The sequence below is a fragment of the Akebia trifoliata genome, chromosome 13 (genome assembly GCF_017979445.1).
Source record: "Akebia trifoliata isolate Shusen 1 chromosome 13, ASM1797944v1, whole genome shotgun sequence".
NCBI lineage: Eukaryota > Viridiplantae > Streptophyta > Magnoliopsida > Ranunculales > Lardizabalaceae > Akebia > Akebia trifoliata.
The window spans coordinates 3,844,496-3,869,085 of NC_141387.1; the positions used below are offsets into that span (position 1 = coordinate 3,844,496).

The window sequence follows — 24,590 nt, forward strand, 5'->3', positions numbered from 1 at the left end:
AAAAGTAAAAGAATACGTCCAATAGGCAAGAGCCATAAACTAACATATTCTTAATAAAAAAACCCTCAATACTTGTAGCTTAGTTATGCCTAAGCATCAATACTTGTAGCTTTTTAGATAACTTTTTCTCTTCTCATTAGCTCCTTGGGTAGTTGATGATGGTCTGTTTGATCACAAGATGTATATACTTGAAATTTTCTCCTTAAGAAATATTATATAACAAGAAAAATGTTAGGCCGAAATTTTCAAGCCATCAATTGGGTTGGAGTTTTTCAACCGCAAGAAACATTCCTATTGTTCTTCTAATAAGAGATATCAATAGTAGCAAATGAACAAATAACTCAATAATTCATAGAAGATAATAATTCCTTAAAGGGAAAGACTGAAAATATCCATCCATCAAACTCTAATCCATAGCTAATATTTAAAACAAATCAAACACGTACGTCGAATTTAGATTTTATTTTTAACATAGTAATGAATGTCAAAATAAGGGTAGATATACGTAGGGTGTGGTAGAAGCCAATCAAGGGATTGGCTTTTACCCATACTTTCTCCATAAATACTAATCAGATGAGATATCTGAAATCTTGTCACTAATTGTAGGCACTTTGATGATTCTCTTCATCCTCAATTTCCTATAAAACAGAACATTGTTAGTGAGTGATTAAAAAAACCAATTGGACATAACAAACTAAAAAATAAAAGTAATGAAATCTAACCTCCTCCTTGAACAATGGCATCTACCAGTACTACTCACCCCTTCACACCATCACCCCGTCCTCTAGTTGGGCACCCACCCTAGTAAGTTTCATGACCATCTTATATTCATAGTTCTACCCTCTCCAACAATTTGGTCTTTTGGAGTAGTTGTTTGATTAACAAAGTAGATCAATATTTCAAGAAAGTTCCTACTGGGTTTTCCTTATAAGTTGGGTTAATTCCTCTATTTTAATGGATTTACCTATTGGGCTCTAAATCTAACACACCACTATAAAACTCTTTATTTGTATTATCACTTGTAGTATTCCGATATGAATCCAATCCATTTTATATTTACTAATCTAATGAAAAAAATGATTCTGAAGTTGGGAAATCTGGATAGTTAATTTAACCATTATTTGGTTTAGTATCTTTTCTAAACAATAATGTTAAGGTAGACTAATTTGATCTTAATGGTGAAAATGACAATGTATAGTTTTGACTTCAATAGTTATAAAGAAGAAAAAAATACTCGAAATCTAGCACATTCAGTCTGAATCTCTTTGCATCTTGTACAAGTCTTGTAGAACCATTTCACCCCTAAAAAGGTTCTAGCTGTTTGTTTGCTCTAGAAAATCTTCATGGAGCTGAAGTAAGGTAAAACAATGTGGAAATTATTATGTTTAAAAAGAAAAAAAAGACATACCTTTGGGTAAACGATCATCCAGAAGGCAAAGAACAACTTCCCAAAGAGAGGACCCCATGACTCATATCCGCTGTTGATGGCATAGGAGATCCCTACAACCACTCCTACCAAGTTTATTATGAGGAGAGTAGTTGGTAGGATGAGTATGGTGGTCCATTTGAACATGTAGAGCTCAGCAAAATCTCCATCCTCATCATTTGCCTTGGAGGTGACAGTGAAATTGGTGTCGATCCCAGCTAGAACTTTAAGTAGACCTTGGAAGACAGCAAAGAGATGAGCTGAAACACCTCCTATAACCCAAAACTGTTCGTTCCTCCACCACTCATCAATCCCAACACCGCTCCATCTCATTTCCAATATACCAGTCGCAAAGATTGAAATGAAGAGGGTTATAAACCAAATACTAGCAATGTTGCTAATCTGTAATTTAAGATAGAAAAAACAATAAATCAAGCCAACAGTCGATGAAATTTAAGTAGGATTAAATTCCATACTAATCAAAATAGTTTTTTTTTTTCTGTTGGGGGGGGGGGGGGGGGGCAACAACAAGACCACAAGATATATGTTAGTGTTGGCCCAAGTGGCCCCCTAAGTTTTCAGGGTGAGGGTAGTTGTCGTTACCTGTGGAATAATGAACTTTCCCGTAAGCAGTCAGACAGCAGGCAATGCACAATATGCAAGAAGAGGAATGGCAGTTATTGGGTAAATGGTGGTGTTGATGTATGCGAATCTCTCCAGCCATTTCAGCCTGCCACCACAACCATACCAGATGGGGCAATGCCGAGACGGAACCCAGAGCCCATCAAAGCACTTGGTTAAGACAAATCTGAAAGATTAATAGGAGCTGATCCTTCGAAGGCTGGAGGATGGGGCATGCAGTAAATTGATCTCCAACCACGAGCATGCATCTTGAATCCTGTAAGAACATCTTCTGTGACAGACCCATAGATCCATCCTATCTGCATAGTCCACCATGGATTATTAGAAATGCAAGAAGAGAAATTTGTTTAGGAGGGGGAAGAGTAATCAAAAGGGGCATAAGGTTCTCCAAAGGCTCCAAAAATAACAATGATCAATTCTTGGAAAGATTACTTTTCAGAACAGCCCTATTCATGTTTGTTCTGGAAGTTGCAAGGCCACCTCAATTTCAAGAAGTTCCTAAAAATATATGCCACTGTTGGTACTGGATTAGGAGAAAAAAAAAGATGTTTCTAGGCAAGCAAGCATAAATGCATCAAGTGGACCATCCAAAATTTGGAAATTGATACAAAATGAAAGCTGAGATGGCCAAAAAAACAGAAATATATGAAGAAAACATTCATGAAATAAAATAGGGAAGGTGAAGACAACTGGAAGGATCATGAATCCTACCTCAAGTGCTTTCGCATAAGAATTTATAAAAAACTGAAACTTCCTCGCCATTGTGCGTGCATGCTGTATCAAGTATCGACTTATCTCCATCTGCCATGAGGTGCGTACATCTACAGCACCACCACCAGCAACAACAGTGGAGTTCTTTACAGCCCTTCTAACTATCATAATGGCATCATGGAGGCTCCGCTCAGCTTCCTCAATGAACTGAAACACATGCAAAAATGAAGTGCATGATTGACTAACACGGCATGATTCACATTGTGCATTATTGACACACCTGATCAGCTTTACCACGAAGAACAATAGTTGCTGTCTGACCCGACAGACATCCACTGAATATGTTAAAACGCTCATTTCCAACTTGCCTTTCTTCGAAAAGCTCACAGGATCCAAGAACCTTCGGAACACCAAAACACTCATTTTAATGGAAAAAGATGATAAAGATACACAACTGCCCACCTATTCTGTTAAAACTTGAGAAAGGTGCACCAATAATGTCATCAATAGAGTTATATTTTCCAATGTATCATTAGGATCAAGAGAGGACATAAAAGAAACCTCATCAACAATGTTATTAAGGCTAACATGAATTTTGACCAAGACCCAATGTATCCGAGAAATAAAGAACATGAATTTTGCATTCAAGGTATATAATGAACCTTATGGGAACCCTAAGCTACATTGGAAATGAAACTGGGGTATGGACCAGCCCAGATGGGAGGGTGCTCAGATGTCATTATTAGGCCATGGGGGAGTTCACCACCCATTGTAGTTGTTACAATGACACAATAAGCGACCTTTTCCAATGTAACATCCACTAACACGTGAAGGAAGAACTAAACCAAGTTAACATTCAATATACAAAAGTTATTTACTCAAAAGGAAGAATTAGGCAAGTGGCATCATATTCATGCAAATTTGCTTTTTTAATACCTTGACTGTGACCTCAAGGTTGTCACAGAGAACACATCCAAGTTTAGCCGGCATATACATAGACCATTTTGGCACCAAACATTATTAATATTTGAATGTCAGAATTATTACAAAAACTGAAATATTATGGCACCAAGTTGCATGCCTAAACCAAAATCTCAGCTGTCTGCCTCTCCTTCCACATTAAGGCCTCCTACAGTGCATTAAAAAGAATGAAATGAAGATTTAATCAGCACAAGGGCTCTCAAAACCCCAACGTCATTTAAATATGCAGTTTGGTGGAAAGGAAGACATGTTTAAATACTGGTTTCATAATTCAACAACAATCAAGGCGAGTACAAAAAATTTCACCATGATCAGCTTTTGTAACTTTATTACCAAGGGAAAAACAACGAGTCTCCTTGTTTTGGAGATCACGATATTTTATTCTCCTGAATTTCCTTATAAATTCTAGTTCACAAAATTTTATGTGTCGTTGGATTGGACTTGGCCAGCTCTGCGTACATGTTTGATATTGCTTTAGCGAAGTAAGCTTTTGCTTGAGGTCTCTTGATCTGGTATTAGTAAAGGTGCAAAGCATAGTGAAGCACTTCAATTCTAATTTCAATTACAGTTTTTTTTTGTTTTGTGGTTGTTGATAACAGTTAAACACATGAACGTTAGTAGTTAGGCGTACACAATAATATGATATAAGTTAGGTTCCATAGTAGTATAACTAGTTGCTTAAATATGGAGTTTTGGGATGAATTTGGATTAGAATTAGTCTATAAAAATTGATTGTAATATGATTTGAAAATCAATGAGAAATATTGGAATCATTTGGATTTTGAAGATTGACCCATCTCGAATTGGTTTATATTGATTGTAATATGGAGTTTTTTTTATTTTTGGGTGGTCTGATCATCAAGTTAGAAATTAAGTTTGCAGCAAAACTTAAAATGAAACACTTGCCTTGAATGTCGGAGTAAGAAGGTCATTTTCCAAAGTAAATGGTTCGAGCACTAAAGTCACTGCTTTTGCAAATTCAAAACCTCTCAACTGCAAAGCAAGAGAAGGGGTAAAAACAAGAAACAAATAACAAAACAAATTAAGGGAAGAAAGAGAAAAATCCTTGATATACATTAAGGGAAGAAAGAGAAAATTCCATTTTGTGTTACTTAGACTCATGATTGAGAATTCAAGGTTGAAATTTGGCATGCATCAGACTCCTAGGAGACCATGATCAACTCTTTGTCGTTGAGTGCTTAGCAAAGATGCAAAGTGAATACTACAAGGTGTGCAAGACAAAATTGTACAACTTGTAACCTGTATCTGTCACATAATTTAAACTGATTGGCAGAAATATAAGACAACAAATAGTTCCATAGGAAAAGTAGGTTTCCCTTGCTTGTTCACCAACCTAAAATTTTCCATACTCCAGTTTCAGGGATCCAAAAGTTAATTCCCGTCATTATTTATAATCTAAACCAAAGCTCTCTCTCTCTCTCCTGGTCCTTCCAAAGTTAAGCTCACATGGAAATCTAGAAGGAAACAAACAGAGCCTCTTAGGTCAGGTATCATTGACTTGTGAGTTAAATACAAAGCTCGGGAATGTAGTTGTAACAAATTCCAAGATGTTAAACAAAAATACTTTCAAAATAAAGAATGTCTTTCTAACAAATAAAACAGGATTGTACAGCAAAGCACATAATATGTTTATGAGCCAAGCCATCAAAAACTGAACACCTATCTCATATAAACCAAAACATTATGTTATCGTTATAATAGAAATCACGGGAATGCTACTAAACAATTACACGATTCCTGTTACGTAATAATTTTAAAATACTCACCAGCTAAACATCCTCTAAATGCATCCTCTCAACGTCTATAAATCCACAATGTTGGAAGTAAAATGTCTTATAATTATGTGACTTAGACATAGATACGCAAGTACATGTCAAAGACAGAATCAAAAGAATGACAACAAGCCCACACACCTATGATAGAATTCAATATATCTGCCAAAGAGGTTTTCATCTTGGGTCTGTGGTATTGCACCACAGAGACATTACCACCTCACTGAGGTGGCACATTCAAATATCATAAATTTATGACAAGCCCCGCACCCCTTCTTTCATTAAGCAACTCAAAATTCTGATATTCAACAAAATAGAACAGAGGAGAAAACATGTCAAATTTTGTAAAGCATAAACGTAATGGGCGGATATCAGCAAGGAATGTGTATGCACTTTTAGATGTTAGACTCCATATTAAAAAAAAAAAAAAAAAAAAAAGAGATACAGCAACAATCATGATTCAGTTGCAATCAATTCTAGGAATTAAGCCAGCATTGCTGTATTTTGGACTAACATACCATCTACTAGAATAATAACCCAAAAGAAGCTCAATTGACTACATCCAGCAACTAAAAGAAAATCAGAAACATCAAAATAAGGTCAAGAGATCTAAGATTGAATCCAATGTAAACCAGAACTGTGAGATAATCGAACTAATAAAATTATGTTTAATCACATTTAAAAACCTAAATCTTCAATCCAAATCCCTAATGCAATCTATATAAAGAAAAGAGGGATTAGAGAGAGTACCTAGCCTGAGAGGTTGATCAAGGGAGTCACTGAGCGAGAAAGATGAGATCGAGAAGTCGATTGAGGGAGAGACTGAGAGAGCGACTGAGAGTTCGATTGAAGGAACGACTGAGCGAGAAAGATGAGGTCGAGAGGTTGATCGAGGGAGCGATTGAGAGAGAGAGATGAAATCGAGGGAGAGATTGAGAGAGAGACTAAGATTGAGAGCTCGATCGAGAGAGAAACTGAGAGAACGACTGAGAGAGCAACTGAGAGAGAGAGAGAGAGAGCGGCTGAGAGAGAGAGAGACTCTTTTTTTTTTTTTGTAAGTGACAGAACAGACTTTTTTTACAACGAAAGAGACTAACAGTGGGTCGTACAAAATAAGAATAAAACGGTTTTTAAATGGAAAACGGCTTAATGCCGTTTTAACCTTATGTTCCAATTTTGCAAATTGTTTTTAGTGATCCTCTTAATTAATTCTTGGATCATACTCTCAATCTTAGGATCTTCTCAATAAAGGGTTTCTTCATAAAACGCCAGCAACATGATCTCTTCACCTACATTAGAAGGATTTTGATATATCTTCTCAATCAAGGGTTTCTTCATAAAACGCCCGCAACATGATATCTTCACCTACTTTTGAAGGGTTTTTATCTCAAAACGCATGTCTTGGAACAAATCCTAATGCTAGGATTGCCTAAATAAGCCCCCTAAGCTCTACCCCAAGAACCTCCCAAAATCTTCCGACATAGCGGAAGCGCTGCCGAAACCCTACTAAACCTACAACATAGAAGTCCCATTCGAAACTCTGATTTCTAAAATCCCCTAACACCCCAAATAACAAAGTGCTGCCTAAACACCGACTCCTAAAATCTCCCATACTCCCAAAATATTCAAAATTTGCCAAAATTCTTTAAACATACGAAAGTAAAATATAGGATGACTAAAAATATTTTAATTATTTAATTTTAATTTCATTTCAATTCATAGAGTACTGACATAGTTAAAGCCCCTTATTTTGCCAGAGTTGACTAGAACAACACCTATTGTACTTTGCGTGATTAAAAGACTAGAAGAAACAATGGTGTAGGATATCTTGTAGATATTAGGTGTTGTACCTTTGAACAAGACTACCAAACTTGATCTTGATTTTGTAAACCCAACGAGAATCAAATGTGCACTTGTCAAGTGAAAACGGTACTAAATCCCAAGTCTTTGTCTTATGTAATGCATAAAGCTCCTCATCCATAGCCTATTGGCAAAGACAGTAAAAAAAAAAAACTTCTTTGTAAAAGATAAGTGCATATATACTATGAATAGATGCTAAGAAGGAATAAAAGTTATGAGAATAACATGTAGATTCAACAACTTTTTTTAGGAGGTTTATGAGTGCGCTAACAATAGTGGAGAGTAGAATCAACATTTGCAGAATCTACTAGGATGATAATGTTTGGGTGAAACAATGAATGGATACATCAATGTTTGGTGCAGATTATTAATAAAAATAAAAGAGAATAAAATAAACAAAAACCTTGGCAAGTAAGGGTCGATCCACAGAAACAACGTTGATCCAATACTTTTTGACTTAAAAATGATTATAGTTCAAAGTATTTAAGAAAACTAAAATAAAACTAAGCTAAGATGAACAAGAGTAGGAATCACAATGTAAAGAATTAGATAAGTCAAATCCATCAAAACAAGTTACCTTATTAATTTATTTGTTTACTTATTATCTCGATCCAATTAAGAAAATTAATGTTATTGGATTAGAAGATAAAATCTATTTATCCAAATATTAATCCTAAATTTTATGATAATATTTAATAAGACGAAATCAAAGGTAAAATATCAAATCTCTAACAACGCATAATTTAACTTGAACTTATCTAAGACTAAACTATCAAAATCATGAGAATAAATATTTTATTAAATGCTCACTACTTAAGAAATTGGTATGACAATAAAATATTGAAGTATGATTGAAACAAATAATTATCTAAGATGATCTTTCTTTGACTTCATCGACTTTTCTAACGGAGGTCTAGCCATAGATTATAGCAATAATAATAAAAACAAAAAATAAATAAATAAAAAAAAGAGCATAGGGAAGAAAAGTAATGATCCATTATTAATCTTGGCTTGAAACTGGCAAAGTACTCATTCTATTTACAAAATTTGAATAGAAAGTAAACCTAAAAACCTAAAAACTAAAAAATAAAGGAGAAGTAGAGAAGATGAGATAGGATTTGACTCTGGTCTGGTTTCTTATTTATAAATACCAGATTAGGGTTTCTTTAGATTTCGAAACATTTTCATGTTTTACAAGAACTCTAAACCATAACTTGCTATGTTATAAATCACGCCGCCTCAACATTGCACGAATCTTGATGATGTCATTGCGTCGCTTAAGGTGCTGATTGCGCACCCTAAGGTGCCTATGGGTCCATTGACTGTGGTCTTGGGTCCATGGTTTTGTCTTGGATCTTGAATTGTAATGCATGTTTTTAATTATCTTGGTTCATCATTTTGAATCTTGCGACTTTGACCCATTACACATAAATAGTCATAATTAGTACGAAAATTCATAATTTATTAAAAAATAATAATAATTATGGACTATCAACATATTATGTCTATTTAGGGGATTTTATGTATTATTCACCCTTGTAGTCTTTGTAAATACGACCTTAGAAACAACTTTCTAGGCCCTGATCAATTAACGTCATTAAAAAAAGGATCAATGCATATTATATCATTTATGGTGAAATTGTGAGAAATAACAAAAATATATAAGAAAGGGATATGTTCTAGAAACACAACATGACGGGAGACATAAAATTTTCATGTACTAGGATTAAAACAACAATAACCCTTTTGTCCCTCACCATATCCAAAAAGACACATATAACAAAATGAGTAGATAATTTAGAACACACAACATATGGTTTAAGAACAAAACATGTGCAACCAAATACTTTCAGCAATGAATAATCAAGGGCTTGTTCATATAATCTTTGAAAATGAAGATACCAGAAGTGAGAGTAGTGACAATCTTGTTGATTATATGAATAATGTGAGAATTGTTTCATCTCACAATATATTAGGAATACTAACAATATGAAGAAGTAAGGGAGGAGTTTCAACAATGTGCCTATGTTTGAGTTCAGTAACATCATTCTACTATATAAGAAGATTAATGAATAGTCTCATCAAAAGTAAAAAGATTAGAAAAATCATTAATTTTGAATGGTCATATCTCTCTGTCAAACTGCTCTAATATCTGTCTCCAATTGATATTTGTTTAACAAAGTTGGATTGGGTGTACAAACATGCTAAGTGATCTCGAATTTCCTTGACGTTCTCATGTTTGGTTAGTTGGATGCTAATAGACTGTTCAACAAAATTGTTGAACTAATAGGTGTCTACGTGGCACATATTTGTTGGATTTCAAACACTTCGACTTGCGTGCATGGCTTGGTTAAGAATCCTAAGGGTTGTAGACACCTAAAATATATTATAAGAATATGACACCATATTGGATTTGGAGTCATTTTATATTTTCTCTCTAAGAAGGCATGGTCACAGTCCCATTAACATGTTCCTATATATTCTTTCCTTAATATCAAAAAATTCTTCATCACATAAATCAAATAAGAGTAATTTTTTTCATCAAGTTGCACATTAATAGACTGAAGTGAATCATCTCATTTACTTGACATGACGATCCAAAGATATTGCAAAACGACTAAATAAAAAATAAGATATCGATGATAGAACACTTCTCAAAAGAGAAGAGATGCACTTCAAATATGAGTTTGCTTGCAGAGATTACCATAAATTTCCTCACAAACAGAGCCCAGCTGAAATCAATCCAAACAAAAATTATAGATCAAAAAATCGAAATCAATTTGAAATCAAATAGTCGAAGAGGGTTGGATCTACTTACTGTTCGATCATAGATTCAATGAAATCAATAGGAAATTTATTGACAAATCGATTTGGGGTCAATCTGAAAATTACAATCATGCTAATTCAATCGGTAGGAGTGAATAGATTTGGTGACTTATATTTGAAATCAATTTGGAGTCAATTCTGAAAGCTACAATCAAGCTACTTTAATTGATACTGCAATTAATAAGAATGAATTGATTTGCTGAGTTGGATTGAAGGGAGTTCTCTGATGGCATGGAAATGCAAAAACACAAAAAAGAGCCCTATAATCTATGCTCAATATCATGTTAGTTGTAATACCCTGATAAATAATTAAATATATAAATATAATATTATACGTCTAAAAGTATGTTTGGTAAAACATTCTTGATAACTTATAGATATAAATTTTATTCTATCATTTTTCACACTTATAATATTTTTCTCTTTAGGGGTAAAAAGATAATTTCACCCAAAGATAGTTTAGTAACTTTGAAAATATCATTATAAAAAAAAAATTTACCCTTTTACATGAGTTTGATAAACCCTTGAATCCATAAAATCATAACTTAATAAAAAAATTAAGAATTTCTTTATATTAGGGACGTAATCGTTATTTTTATTCGAGTAATTTGTATTTTTAGACACCTAAATGTCAAAATTTTACTTCGATCAAAACGTAAAAGATTCTTAGAATATAATTTTACAAAATATATTAGATTTTCTAAATTTAAGGAAACACAAGATTTTTGGACTATTTTGCCATTCACGTATTTTTTTATAATCTTATATTTTATTAGATATATTATATGATAAAATTTTAAAAATAATATGATTATTAGTTAAAAGTTGAGAAATTTTTGAAAAATGGTATTTGGATCTTTTTCATGAGGGATCCGATAAGGAGGGATTTTTTTTTTAAAATTTTCAAAATTCTAAGGGTGCCTCAAAATATTTTTTTAGAATAGGAGAGAAAATAGGGTGATTAATTGATATTTATCCCATAAATTTGAGAATTTTGAATTTGTAAAACTGTTCCATGTCATATGTTGCTTCCTTATTGCACATAATCCTATTTATTTTGATCTAAAATGTGACATGTATTTTAATCTTATTAGTTGGTTACATTGAACTCTAAGATGTATGTGGCTCAATAATCAATGATCATGATGAGGTATAGAGTATTTCTAAATGGGTGCAAATTATAGAATCAAGATCACACCAATTTGTTGGGAACCTAAGCTACTATTGAGGGAAGAGAAAAATAAAATTTTAAAGTTTTAAAATCCTAAAAGTTTTATCAAATTCGTGTTCACCTCACCTCAATCTAGAATACTTAGAGAAACATCATTGTTTGTTAGAAAAACACTATCAAAGAAGTCGTTAGAACTTCTATCTGTTAAAGTCATTTGCTCTCAAACGAAACACGAAAGTTCTTCATCTAATCAAGGTTTAAAACATACTTCATTTTTAGACCATAATATTAGGTATATGTATACTTATATTTTTTCTTGATCTTATTTCACTAATTTCTTGTGCATATTTCTTTATGTAAGAAAAATTATGTATTTCTTTTTTAGATATTATTTATGGGAGAAGAATCATTAATGATGAATAGATCATGATAATGAGATTTGAAAAATGATATTATTGCATTGGCATAATGGATTGGTAAAACCCTAATTGAGAAAGAAGGAGCCAGAGTGCCTTAGGGTGAAAGGTGTCAAACGTCCCGCGAAAGATCCTATGTTATGTGGGTATATGACCTAGTACATGCATGATTCAGGTTATGTGGGTAAGACCTTTGCATGAATTTTCATTATATAACATATTTTTATTTATTTAATTTTTATACCAGTTGGATGAAAAAGATTTACAATTTTCTTCATTTATTCGATATAATTATTATCTCAATTTAATCATAAATGAGTATAGTAGCACCTATGAAGATTTTTCTCATGTTGTTTATTCAATTTTTTTTAGATGTTCATCCTAAAGAGGTGTCTTAGTTGGATTACATAAAAAGTGTATTTTTATATTTATATTATTTCAAGCTTGATTTTTCTTGAACTAAATTATGTGAACTATAAATCTTATGGGGATTTATTTATTTTTATTTTTAATCCTACGTGATAGATCATTTCCGAAAGAATGTTTGGGTAGTTTTATTAAATTCTTTAAATAATGAGTTAAAGTGATGATTGATTGCACTTTTATTTCGAATATTGATTATATTAGATCTTATTTACATTTTATCAAATAAATTATTATTTTAGAATATTCCACCCTAGTGGTTAGATAGAGATAAAAAATATCTCTCTAAAATGAGAAAAATCATCGAAATCGGATGAGTATTAAATTTTATATATTGTTTGAAATAAATCATTGGAATCTAAATTTATATTTTCTTTGCAAATGGGTTCTGTTTCGACCCAATTTTGTCTAAGAAATATTCTTTTTTTGAAAATGGTTAAAACACGAAACTTTTAAATTTATATGTTTGCTTTCCAACTCCATTAGCCTTCTAAAAATTACTAAACGTGTAATTCACAACGTCCATTTCTTTAAAATGAGTATGTTTTGTCTACAAGGGGACATCACACATTTGTTTTTTTTTTTTTTGATATTTTCTCTTATTTTTTTCTTCTATAACATGTGAGTATTATAAGTTTTATGAAAAATAGATTGAGTTGAGAATCTAAGGGTTTAGAAAACACACCATATTGAGGTATCTCGATAATCGAATAAAATCATGCATTTTGGATTATCGATATTTACTTCTAGTACTGATTGTTATAAAAAGTTTTTAAGTGTTAACCGAGAAATTCCTTTTATCAAAATCATACACATTTTTTATATATCTTAAATAATTTATAATTTTCTGAACTACAATATTTGGATTTACATCTTGACTTACGGGTTATGGGTCGGGTTGTAGACTCGAATTTTGGGGCATCACATTAGTAAAGATAAATCCTATTAAGATAAGAAGGAGAAGAAAAAAGAGAAACATTATTCACATTATAATCTGTTGAATTGTACATAATAACTAAAATACTTTAATAATTCTTATAGTATTTTTCTCTTTTTTGTTGCTTGGGTAGGTTCTTGACCTATCCATCAAAATTGAATAAATAAAAAATTTACATAAAGGGGACTTGGCTCTTCAATACATGACTTTGTGTGTAATGTCTAAGACCTCACGGGGGGGTTAGTATTGCCCAACAAATCCATTTTTCAATAATACCCATTCGCATTTTATCTTTTAGTGAAAATCAAAGATAAATTGTTCTTTTATATAATAAATGTTTGTTTACATAATAACTACTACGGGTATTTAAGTCTTTTGGTTTAAAAATATTTTTTTTAGTAAATGTTTTGGAAAACAATGCCAACATAAGAAATGTATTTTATTTATTTTTGATAACCTGGTATCCTTGTAGACAACAGACCGAGCTAGTATTTGGGCTTCGCCTAGTCCATAGACCATGGTCTTGTCCAAAGACTAGTCCCAGGGCACGTGCAATGCCCACACATCACATGCACCGGGTAAGTGAGGTGCCCTCGTTGGTAACTGAGGAATTAATGCTCATACTTGGTATCAAATTAAATGTATTTATTATATAAAAGACTAATATACCCTTATCTTTTTCACTAAAAAATAAAATGGGGAGGGGCATTATTGAAAATAAAAATTATTGGAGAATGTTGATGTCCCATCTAGTCTTAGATCTTAACATTCTTGTATTTATATCCCTAGAAAAAAAAATGAAGAATGTTGGATTTACCTGTTACCTGCCACTTTCTTCTGTAATAGTAACATTGTTTAATACTTCATCTATTCAAGTAAATGATTCATTTATACAAATTCAAAATTTAAAGTCTTGAATAATCTATATACATTCCTGGAAAAAAAAAAGAAAAAGAAAAGAAGAATGTTGCAATTTTTACTTGCCATCAGCTACCTGCCACTCTCTTCTGTAATAGTGACATTGTTTACTGAGCACATATTTGGGCCAGCTAAAGATAAATCAGATTCTATTGTAAACCCAAGCTTTCTTGGAATAGGAAGATGTGTGGTATCCGTGCCAAGCATTAGAACTACAGTAGACACTGTTGACCGCTCCATTGCATGTTCTTGTACACATAAGAGACCTATACGAATGCATCTCAATACTTCTGAGGCAGAGTACGAGTCTCTTAATGTTGGGTCTATCAATTCTATTTCCTTACCTTCGTTCCATTGTCGCCATGCCTAAAATAATATCAATCCCATATTCTAAGATTATTAAAATGTGTTCATAAATAAATAAAAGGATCCTACAAGTTTTTTATTTATTTATTGATAAGTTGGGATTAAAGGGGCCCCTCCCAAGGACACTACTAACGAGTGTAAATACAAGTTAAATCTTCCTCTACAATTCTCACAAGTTTTGAAATACTATATACTTACAAATCCCACAAGACTTAATGATCGTTCATGAAGATGAAATTGGTTAATTCTCTTCCTGCTCATGATCTCCAAAAGCAATATCATAAAGCTGAAGACATCCGATTTCTCAGAGAATCTCCCTTCCATGGCATATTCTGGGGACATATAACCACTACATTTTACCATTAAGGACTCAGTGGATAGATTAAGGAAATGAAAATTGTTCAAACCGATTAGTTTCACCCTTTTTTATTTAGTTCTATATTAATTAATTAGAAGGATAAAAATACCAACTAAGGAGAAATTTTAGGTTATCAACAAACTAGTACTTACTATGTTCCAACAACCCTGTTAGTATTTGCTAGAGTTTGATTTCCTCCAAAAATCCTTGCCATGCCAAAGCTTGAAATTTTGGGATTCATCTCATCATCCAATAGAATGTTTCCGGCTTTCAAATCTCGATGAATAATTTTTAGTCTTGAATCTCGGTGTAGATAGAGAAGACCTTGAGCGATCTCTTCAACAATGTGGAAGCGTTTAGGCCAGTTTAGTTGCCCTTGTTTAGTTGGATCTGGTCCATTTCTTTTCATTAGACTATATTAGCAAAAGTTGAAATGATTTTGGAATGGAGTCAACAAAATTATTCATAAACAGTAAACATACCAAAGAGAAAGGAATCCAAGCTTTTGTTAGGCATGTATTCATAGAGTAACATCTTCTCTTCCACTCCAATGCAACACCCTAAAAGCCTAACCAGATTTCTATGTTGAAGTTTGGATATCAAAATAACCTCATTCTTGAACTCCTTCAAGCCTTGTCCAGAGCTTTTGGAAAGTCTTTTCACTGCTATTACTTGACCTCCTGGTAGTGTACCCTGAGATGGAATTAAATTCATATAAGTTATTTTGAATTACCAACTAACACAAATTTTATTAAATAAAAGAGTACTTCACCTTGTAAATAGGGCCGAATCCCCCCATATTCCAAGCTTATTTGCATCCGAAAAATTATATGTAGCATTTGCAATAACTTCAAAGTCAAATACTGGTAGATGTGGGGCATTTCCTTGCTTCAAACCCTCTATGGGTATTTTTGCCTCTGTGGTTTCTTTGCAATTTTGGGTAGTTCCACTAAGATCAAACAAATCCTCTATTTTTCTTTTTGTTCCTGTTGGTTGGAAATTAAATATATAATTAACATTCCACGGTATTATCCATGGAAAACTATATGAACGTCCCCCTATACTTAGGGAAGGAGTAAGACCTGCCATCTTGACCAACATTTTGCATATCTAGTGCTTGTGTCCCCACATCAAAATATTTATCATTTCATGCAAACAACATTATTTTTCGTTGATAAGTTCGATATATACTGAAGAGATGTCAAATGACAAGAGAAAAAGGATCAAAATACTTATATATGACAATAAAGGGCAAATACAAAATTGCACTAACTATCAATTTATGTTGAACTTATGATTCATAAGATGAAACTATAGAAAAGAGTAATTGAACAAAGGTTAAAGCCAAAAAACCAAATGAGACCAACTAGTTGCAGATGACTCAGTATCATTTCACTCTATCACTTAAAAATCTACCTTGCACTTTATTGGTATGATTGCACTAAAAAAAAGTTTCATTCCTTTTGTGTTTATATAGGAGAGAACTTAAATTGACTTACGAGAGTAAATGGAGAGGTGATGAATGCGTATCCAATTATGTACAATTGGATTGTATCATCCACCTTGACTCCTTAGTTATTTGCTCTAATTATAGATGAAGTAAATGCTCATGCTAAAGAGCATGTACCTTGGCATATGTTGTTTGCATATGATGTAATGATTGTTGATGAAACTAGAGGATTCTGCCGAAAAGCTAGAATTATGGAGAGAAATGCTGGAGCTCAGGCCAAGTACTTTAGAATAAGCAGAATCAAGATCGAGTACATGGAATGTAAATTTATCACAAACACACAAGATGGGGTATCCAGTAGAAAGTTGATTGATTATAAATGCCCAAAGAGACCGCTTTCATTGTCCATAAGATCATACTTGGACAGTTAAAGAGGTGGTGCTAAAGTGCATGTGATTGATGTAAGCCAATCAAATTAAAAAGAGGCTTTATAAGACAATAAGATGATGGACTATGCTTTATGGAGTGTAATGTTGGGCTGTCAAATATTATCATATCAACAAATTGAGCACCGTAGAGATGAGGATATTGAATGAGATTGGTAGAAAAGACTAGGAAAACCAAAATTAAAATGATCATATTTGAGAAAAATAGTGGTGGCTTCAATAAATGATAAATTAAAAGTAAAATGATAGTATAAATGAATATGAAGACGCTTTCAATAACGTAAGACATGCTCTAGACAGAGTTCAATTTTCCTACCAAAAATTCTTGGGGTAGTAAGTCCCTTTTTTTTCCGGAAACAAGATATCCATGCCTCTTAGAGCAGCCAACTAATCCTCAAGATAAGGTGCAATCCCCTTCTCCACACACTCAGCATGTAATTTTTGGGAAAATAGATAAGGGTGGCCTCATGGAGGATTTCGAACTGAAGGCCTCTGCTTCCTTAGGAGTGGCCTTGGCCATCTCACCAACCATTTAATGTAATATGCATGCAAGTTTGTGAAAAAATTCCCATTGCCAAAAAAAAAAAGAAAGCACCTCATGTAGGCACACAATTTGCATGTATTTCGATTTCAAGTATTATTATTGATCTCATGGTTGACTACGGGAAGAGCTATATGGGTCCATCTCATAGAGGATTTCAACATTCATATCCATGTAGAAGTGTGAATTTCACAATTATCAACAATGCTTGCCATAATTCTAAAATTTTAAGGGGTGTCATTATTTAACCCTATTTACTAGGAAGTATAACATCATAAATGCATTTCATAGCTATAAGATGAATTTACCTCTTCTTTTCTTCATCCACCTGGTTAAGATAAATATTGATGATGCCAATATAATTATACCAAATATGATGCTTGGTATGAAAAGAATCTTGGAACATTTTTCTTTCGACCTGCAATTTGAATAAGAAAGCACTACGTGAAAACTGTAAAATTTGACATGGAAATTCAACGGGTGAAGGCCCACAAATTTTAGAATCGAATTTCGACGGCCCAGGCCCATTGAAAATTTTGATGTTTCACAGATTTGACAGCTCTCTTAGAGTTGAATTTCTCTCATCCTCCATTAATTTGATGATTTTGATCCATCAAAAAAAAAAAAATTGGACAACTTGAGTCATCAAATTTTATGAAATCCAACAGTCTTGGGCTGTCGAATATGGGCTTTTTTCACTTTGTGATGAGGAAGCGTTTCAATAAATTAATTGTATTTACATGAACTAAATTTTTCCACCAATAAATCTTTACTATTATAATGAAAGTAGGCGGAGTAGAAGTGATTCAATACCAATATTTGGATTCAAAAATACATCTATCTTAATATTTAAATTTAATATTTTCAACATCATCATCTTATGACTCATATCAAACGTTGAGGATATGATATCTTAGTGATTTTTTTTAATATAAGTAACATAATGAGTTATAACCAATTTTTGCAAGGAAAATTAATTATGAAAAGCATCTCTCTAATTTAGTAAATAGCTAAAGAGTTAATTCGCAAGTGTTGAAAAAGAAATAAGTCCAGCAATACAATACGAGTGAGTTGTGACTAATTGAGAACACAAAGTACCAAGAGATGACAAATGGGTTTCGAATTCTAATTGGTTTATATTATGTATCGACATTTAATCCATATATGTATAGGGGTATGTTAACTTTCAAGACCTCATGAGGATGTTAATATTCTTCATCAAATTCACTTTCCAGTAATACCGATATCCATTTTGTCTTTTAGTGAATATACAATGATATTTTGGTCTTTTACATATATTTTCACATAGGTTTCTCAACAGCGATTGTTATCATTTTCGACGTTTTTTTTTTTATCGCAAATGACGAATGTAGAATGATACACTCTTAATTTTAAACATTAAGATGTATTTTTCAATTTATTCCAACAATTTATTAAAAAAATATGAAGTTGAGATTCTAAATATTTTGAAGATTTTTTAGTAACTTTTGATTCAATGTTCATTTTGCATCTATGATATATGTATTTTGGGTGTTTTGAGAAGTAATTGTGATAATCTGACACTCTTTGTACATTGTCAATCACAGAATCGTATATCCTTTACTTCGAAAGGATATCAGTAGTCTTTGAGAAGATACATCCAATTTCAAAATTGAAAAAAAAAAATGATAAATTTGGATCGCATTTACATTATTGAGTTCAGTAGTTTTTATTGTGGAGTTCAAGATTTTTATTTTTGAACTTAACAATAAATATCTTGTACTTGACAATAAAAAGTGGGGTAACCTACACTTTCACCCCCTTTGGTTTGGTGTAATCATATGTCAGCCCCTAACATTTTGACAATTGCTCTTACCTCCCCCATATTTATCTAACGGATTCATTTACCACCCTTTCTTCTACTTGCTGTCAACCAAACATTAAAAAAAAATGTTTATATTACCTTTTATTAAGATCATTTCACTCTTTTTAAAATACTACTCTTTTTTATAAATAAAAATATCATTGTGAAAAAATGAGTTTCCTTGTGAATTATGTTTAGATAGGATCATTTTTATAGCTCCTTAATTAATAATTTAAATTATAAAAAATCCCTTACTGTTTACACATGCCACCTTCTAGTAGATTGTACAAGTAAAATTACATAATAAACCCTGTGGGAGGGGTTTCTATTTAGATAGTCCCTAACATTTGGACGATAGATTGACAGTCCATTTAGTGACCTTTTTCTTTCTTAATGGTCCCTCAACTTCATCTCTTTTATGATGTTTTAGGAACACCTAAACAACTGTTTTTCTCATCTTTTTAACACACATAGGTTTCCCAATGTTGATTGCACTAATTTTTGACGATTATTATTATTTTTTAATTTAAATAACAAATGGAGAATGATATACTCCTAATTTTGAAAATTTAGATATATTTTTTTAGATATAAAAAAATACAAAATTAAGAATGACGTTGAGTTTCTAAATTTATCAAAGATTTTCTCGTAACTTTTGATTAGAGTTTTTGTTTCACAGTTATGGTACATGTATTTTGGGTATTTTGTGAACAGGTATCCAATATAAAAATTAAAAAATAAAAAAAATTAAAATTTTGGAACCATTTACAGTGTTTGAGTACACGAGTTCACTACTTCTTAGGGTAAATTATACTTTGACTCCCTTGTGCAGGTTTGGTTTAATTCCATGTTAGCCCCCTAATATTTTGACAATCACACTTACCTCCCCCTTTACACACGGTGTTAAAGTTCAAATGCTATTTACCCTCACATTTTATCTTTTATTATATTCGCTGACTTTTGGTGGTATCTTGATGGTCCCTTGAGTTAACTTTTTATATATAAATTGTCCCTCAACCTAATATCCGCTTATAATAGTTTATGGAGTATGCACACTACCCTTTTCTCATCTTCACATGCTTGGGTTCTTCTACAGCGGTTGCAATAATTTTTGACCATTTTTTTACGGTGACTGGTGAATGGATAATGATATACTTTTAATTTTTGACTTTTAATATATATTTTTTGATCTATTTCGACAATTTATAACAAAAAATGTGAACAAAATTGGGATTTTAAATTTTTTGAACATTTTGTTTTTAACATTTCATTCGAGTTTCTATTTTTCAACTATAATATGTGCCTTTTAGGTATTTCAAGAAGATTTATCCAGTGTTGAGGTCAGATAAAAAACTAGAAAAAAAGTCACATTTGTAGTGTCGAGCTCAACACTTTTTATTGTGGAGATTAACAATTTATTGTCAAGTCCAACATTTTTATTGTTGAGTCGAATAAAAAAGGTTGAAGTCAATAATAAAAAGTGTTGAAGTTGACATTGCAAAAAACTTGGTGATTTAGACATGTCCCCCAACATTTGGGTCAATATTGGAGATACCCCCCAATGATGTCAAACTGAAGACATACCCACTTTGACCTAGGTTTTATTTTGGATAATAACAAAAAATGACCTAAATGCCATTGTTTTCAACCTCAATCAAAAACCCCTTCATTTTTCTTAGGGAAAAATCTACCATTTTCAACCTTTTGAACTCATCCTCAACCTCATCTTCTATGTTTTCTACTTATAGAACCTTGTCTTCATCAAATTTCATTCCAAAATTCCTTTGATCTTCTTTTTCTCCAAGAATCCTATTTAAAGATCTTCAATCTTCAAGTTGATAAATTCTAGAATCTCAATTTCTTATCAATTCAATCTCATCTTCAATGGTTATAGAAACTCTTGATTTTTCTACCCAAAATTTCATCGATCTCCAAAAATCATGTCTTATTCTTGCAACTTTAAGGTTCAGGAAGACAAAATCTAAAACTTAAAAAAGATGTTAAAAAAAAAAAAAGTTCATCTATTGAAGATGACTGGTTTTGGGGAAAAAGTATAGATTGAAATGATTGATTTTGGGGAAAAAATTAGTAAAACGTTGAAGCAATGGAATTTAGGTCATTTTCTGTTAGTATTCCAAGCAGAACCTAGGTCGAGGGGAGTATGTCATCAGTTTGAAAACCAAGGGGCATATCTCTAATATTGATCAAAACATACTTCGGCCTTCTCCATGGTTTTTAAACTCGGTATTTCGTCTTGTCTTGTTCAGCTCCGATACTAAGTCATCTCGGACGAGTTTTCCGATACGTTTGAGACGTCTCGTGAGACAAATCAATAAATTTAACCGTAACTCATAAATCTCAGTCAAAAAATGACTTTGTGAGTTGGTCTCGTTCAGCTCTAATGCCGAGTTAACTTGGTCGATACATCTCGGTCTCGGACGAGTTTAAAAACCATGGCCTTCTCTCATTATATTAGTGAAGATAATTAAAATAAATAGACTTACCAAACCATTCCTATAAAATTTGAATGGTGTCTATATATGTGGTACGCTTCAGTTTGAAACTAAAACAACTCGGTCTCCTAACCAAACCAAATTGTGCACGCAGCCCAATGTGTGTATTATCCAATCTAAATGTGCCATGTAGACACCATTCTTATGTATAGGAATGAGCCACTGCTGTGGATTGCGACTCATTTTTCATACTCCAAGGTATTCCCACACCCATTGGGGTGGGATTGATCCCTGTGGCCACGTCTCAATGCCACAAAAGTTTCCCAATGTGCAAGAAAACACAGTTTCAAACGCAAGAATAAAGGTAGCAAAGCGCCTCTAGTTACTTTCATGTATCAATTTTTTAAAATTCATAGAAATAAATAGTTTTTTTTTCTAAAAGAATTGTGATAATTTGACTACCCCACATGGCAGACTCAATCAGCTCTCCTGATGTGACAAGTCTGAGAACCGTCGATCTAAATGCTTGGGGATACAAAATTGTTATTCCACATAAAAATGTGTATCCCGAGGGCACCGTGTATCCACAGACCTTTAATTATTCTCTCAAAGCAAATTATCTTCAACCTTTTGAATAAGATGATCATGATTCATCATCATTATCATTGTCACATCATGACCACCTTCATCGTTATCATCTTCTTAGTCAAGAGGATGAAGATGACGATGACTGGTTTTGATAAGAATATTCATGGGTTTTTGGGTCATTTTTTATTAATCTACAAGATAAGACTGAGGTCCAAAGGCATGCAAGCCTTAAAAATAATACAATCATCGCATCTTAGTAAATGCGTTCAAAATGACTAGACGTTTGAAAGAAAAATCTCCATTGTTTAAATTATTTTTCATCTGTCAATATAAGAGGTATGTTAAATATCAGCAAAGCTAAAGGATCCACGCAAAATCTCAATTTCTTTTCTAAAAGAGCAGAGTCTTCTTGTAGGGGAAAGTTATCATCAGGTTTCAAAATTTTGAAGGAATCCTCTTCGTCGCCCCTACATTACTGCCTAAATTTGGAATACCTCATTGTAAATGCTACGTGTAATCTAATGAACAGGGTTCCTTCAAAGTTATTTCATCTACAAAGAAGCATTGGGCTGTAGGGGACTTAATTAATGTTTGAGGTCATGGGTTCAAGTTTTACTTACCTATCAATAATAATAATAATGATGAGATTTACCTAATTTTGAAGCGGCCACCCGTAGGTGGAGATCTGGGCCATCTTCAGCATTTCGGAGATCAATCAGATCACCAAACCATACCATACAACCATTTCCTCCTCCATGAATGTCCGAATTCGCATAAGCTGTACAAGAGCAATTATTTCTGCATTCTGCTTCACATTCCTTAAGACTCATGCTCTTGTTATAAACCGAGCTTGAAGTACCAGGCATTTTGATCCCCTTCAAAACCAAGAACTCATCCTCCTCGTGGAATTTCAATCCTGTTTTTCTAACATATCCACCTGACCACTCTCCCGAATTCCAATTCTTCTGGTACTTGGGCTCGAACCCTTGAACACAGTTGCAAACAGGCGAGTTATTCATGTCGTAAATGCCATAAGGACCACACTCTATAATTGTCACATTTGTCTTTTGGGGCATACCAGAAAACACACCAGTGGAATATAGTCATGTCGATCCATACAAGCCGTTGAAGCACACCAGATTCATTCACAGTCAACTTTGAAACAACTGATTCACTATTGCATCAAATTTGTAATATATCTCATCCTGATTAACCACAAAACTGAAATTTAAACCATCAAGAGGCCTCATTTCCGGGACACCACTAAATTGAACCCCATTCCAAGGCCCAATTCAACAATTCGATAATTCGGAATCTGTTGGTTCGAAAGAAATATTTCTGGAAATCCATGAGGATCTATACTGAAAGTATAGTCACCTGTTGATGGGTCATCAGCATTTTTCCATGATGTAAGAAATCGATTCATACCACTCTTTAAGTCCCACCCTAGCTTCATTCCAGGTAACAATGTATTAGTCGGGAAATCGAAACTCTGCCATAGATAATTCTCAGGATTATCATTGTTTGTTTCTCTAATAACAAAATTTCCTGAGTCTAAGAGCTGTGCAATTGGGTTCTCTACCTTGAACTGATTCGTCGACCACATAATTCTGGACCCTTCATTTAGAAGAAAAAGCTGGCCACCTTCATTGATCTTTAAAATTCCGGATGAATCTTTAATTGGGTTGTCTCTGTTTGCAATCCAAACTACTGTTTGAATTGGGATTTTCTTGAACCCTATTCCCAAATATCGATTCTTTGAATTTCTAGGACTGAAGAATCCTAATTCAAAGAGATTTCCCTCTGAAACAAGCGTCTCGCCATCTTTAATGGATTGTTGTGGAGTAAGGATATAAGATGCAATGGAAATATTTGAGAAAAATGTGAGTAAAGTGAAGAATAAAATGAGGGGAAACTGCATACCAGTTATGCTTCTCATTCTTTCCTAACCAAAGTATCTCAAACTTTGGGTTTATTTATTTATAATTAAGTGTGAAAAGGAAGGTGGGATGAAGGTAGGCAGAGAACGTTGACGTTGATGGTGCTTTTCTTTAAGTCTTCTTTGCGTCATTTATTATTCAAATTTCAAAGACACATTTTGAATGAGGCAGCCAGACACGGGGGCACTTCAAACCCATGTGCCATGACATGGAATCCCCTTCGGAATATGGTTAAATCCCCAATACATCAAGAAAGAGCACAAATGGCCCAGACATGGAATCCAACAAGGGTACCCTAACCATCATAATTTTATTTTTACTATTCTTTCAAACAGAATTGCTACCTTGTAAACTTGGGGGCACTTCAAACCCATGTGCCATGGTATATTCACTTATAATATCTGACTAAGAATATCTTTTATTTTTTAGACCAGAGGTAGAGATAGATATAACATAACAGGGTAGGGACACATTGAATTGTGAAGCATGTGTTGCTTGTGT

The 24,590-nt window shown here is 33.0% G+C and overlaps 1 protein-coding gene and 2 pseudogenes across 2 annotated transcripts; all 3 read right to left on the reverse strand.

The window, feature by feature from the left end:
* Positions 1 to 319: 319 nt before the first annotated feature.
* Positions 320 to 6,640, reverse strand: LOC147387379 (putative cellulose synthase A catalytic subunit 8 [UDP-forming]; annotated as a pseudogene). The gene is made up of 9 exons (XR_015171292.1): positions 6,304 to 6,640; positions 5,115 to 5,235; positions 4,836 to 5,026; positions 4,667 to 4,753; positions 3,060 to 3,179; positions 2,780 to 2,986; positions 2,030 to 2,367; positions 1,409 to 1,828; positions 320 to 638 (listed from the first exon to the last, which is right to left on the reverse strand). The product of XR_015171292.1 is annotated as a putative cellulose synthase A catalytic subunit 8 [UDP-forming] (transcript).
* A 7,536-nt stretch (positions 6,641 to 14,176) lies between these two features.
* Positions 14,177 to 15,917, reverse strand: LOC147387380 (putative G-type lectin S-receptor-like serine/threonine-protein kinase At1g61610). The gene is given in 7 exon segments (XM_086421571.1): positions 14,177 to 14,470; positions 14,669 to 14,819; positions 14,981 to 15,218; positions 15,311 to 15,521; positions 15,601 to 15,627; positions 15,630 to 15,814; positions 15,911 to 15,917. Coding segments are annotated over 7 exon segments (1,113 nt in total).
* Positions 15,918 to 22,027: 6,110 nt separating this feature from the next.
* On the reverse strand, positions 22,028 to 24,089 carry LOC147387381 (receptor-like serine/threonine-protein kinase SD1-8 pseudogene; annotated as a pseudogene).
* Between the last annotated feature and the right edge of the window lie 501 nt (positions 24,090 to 24,590).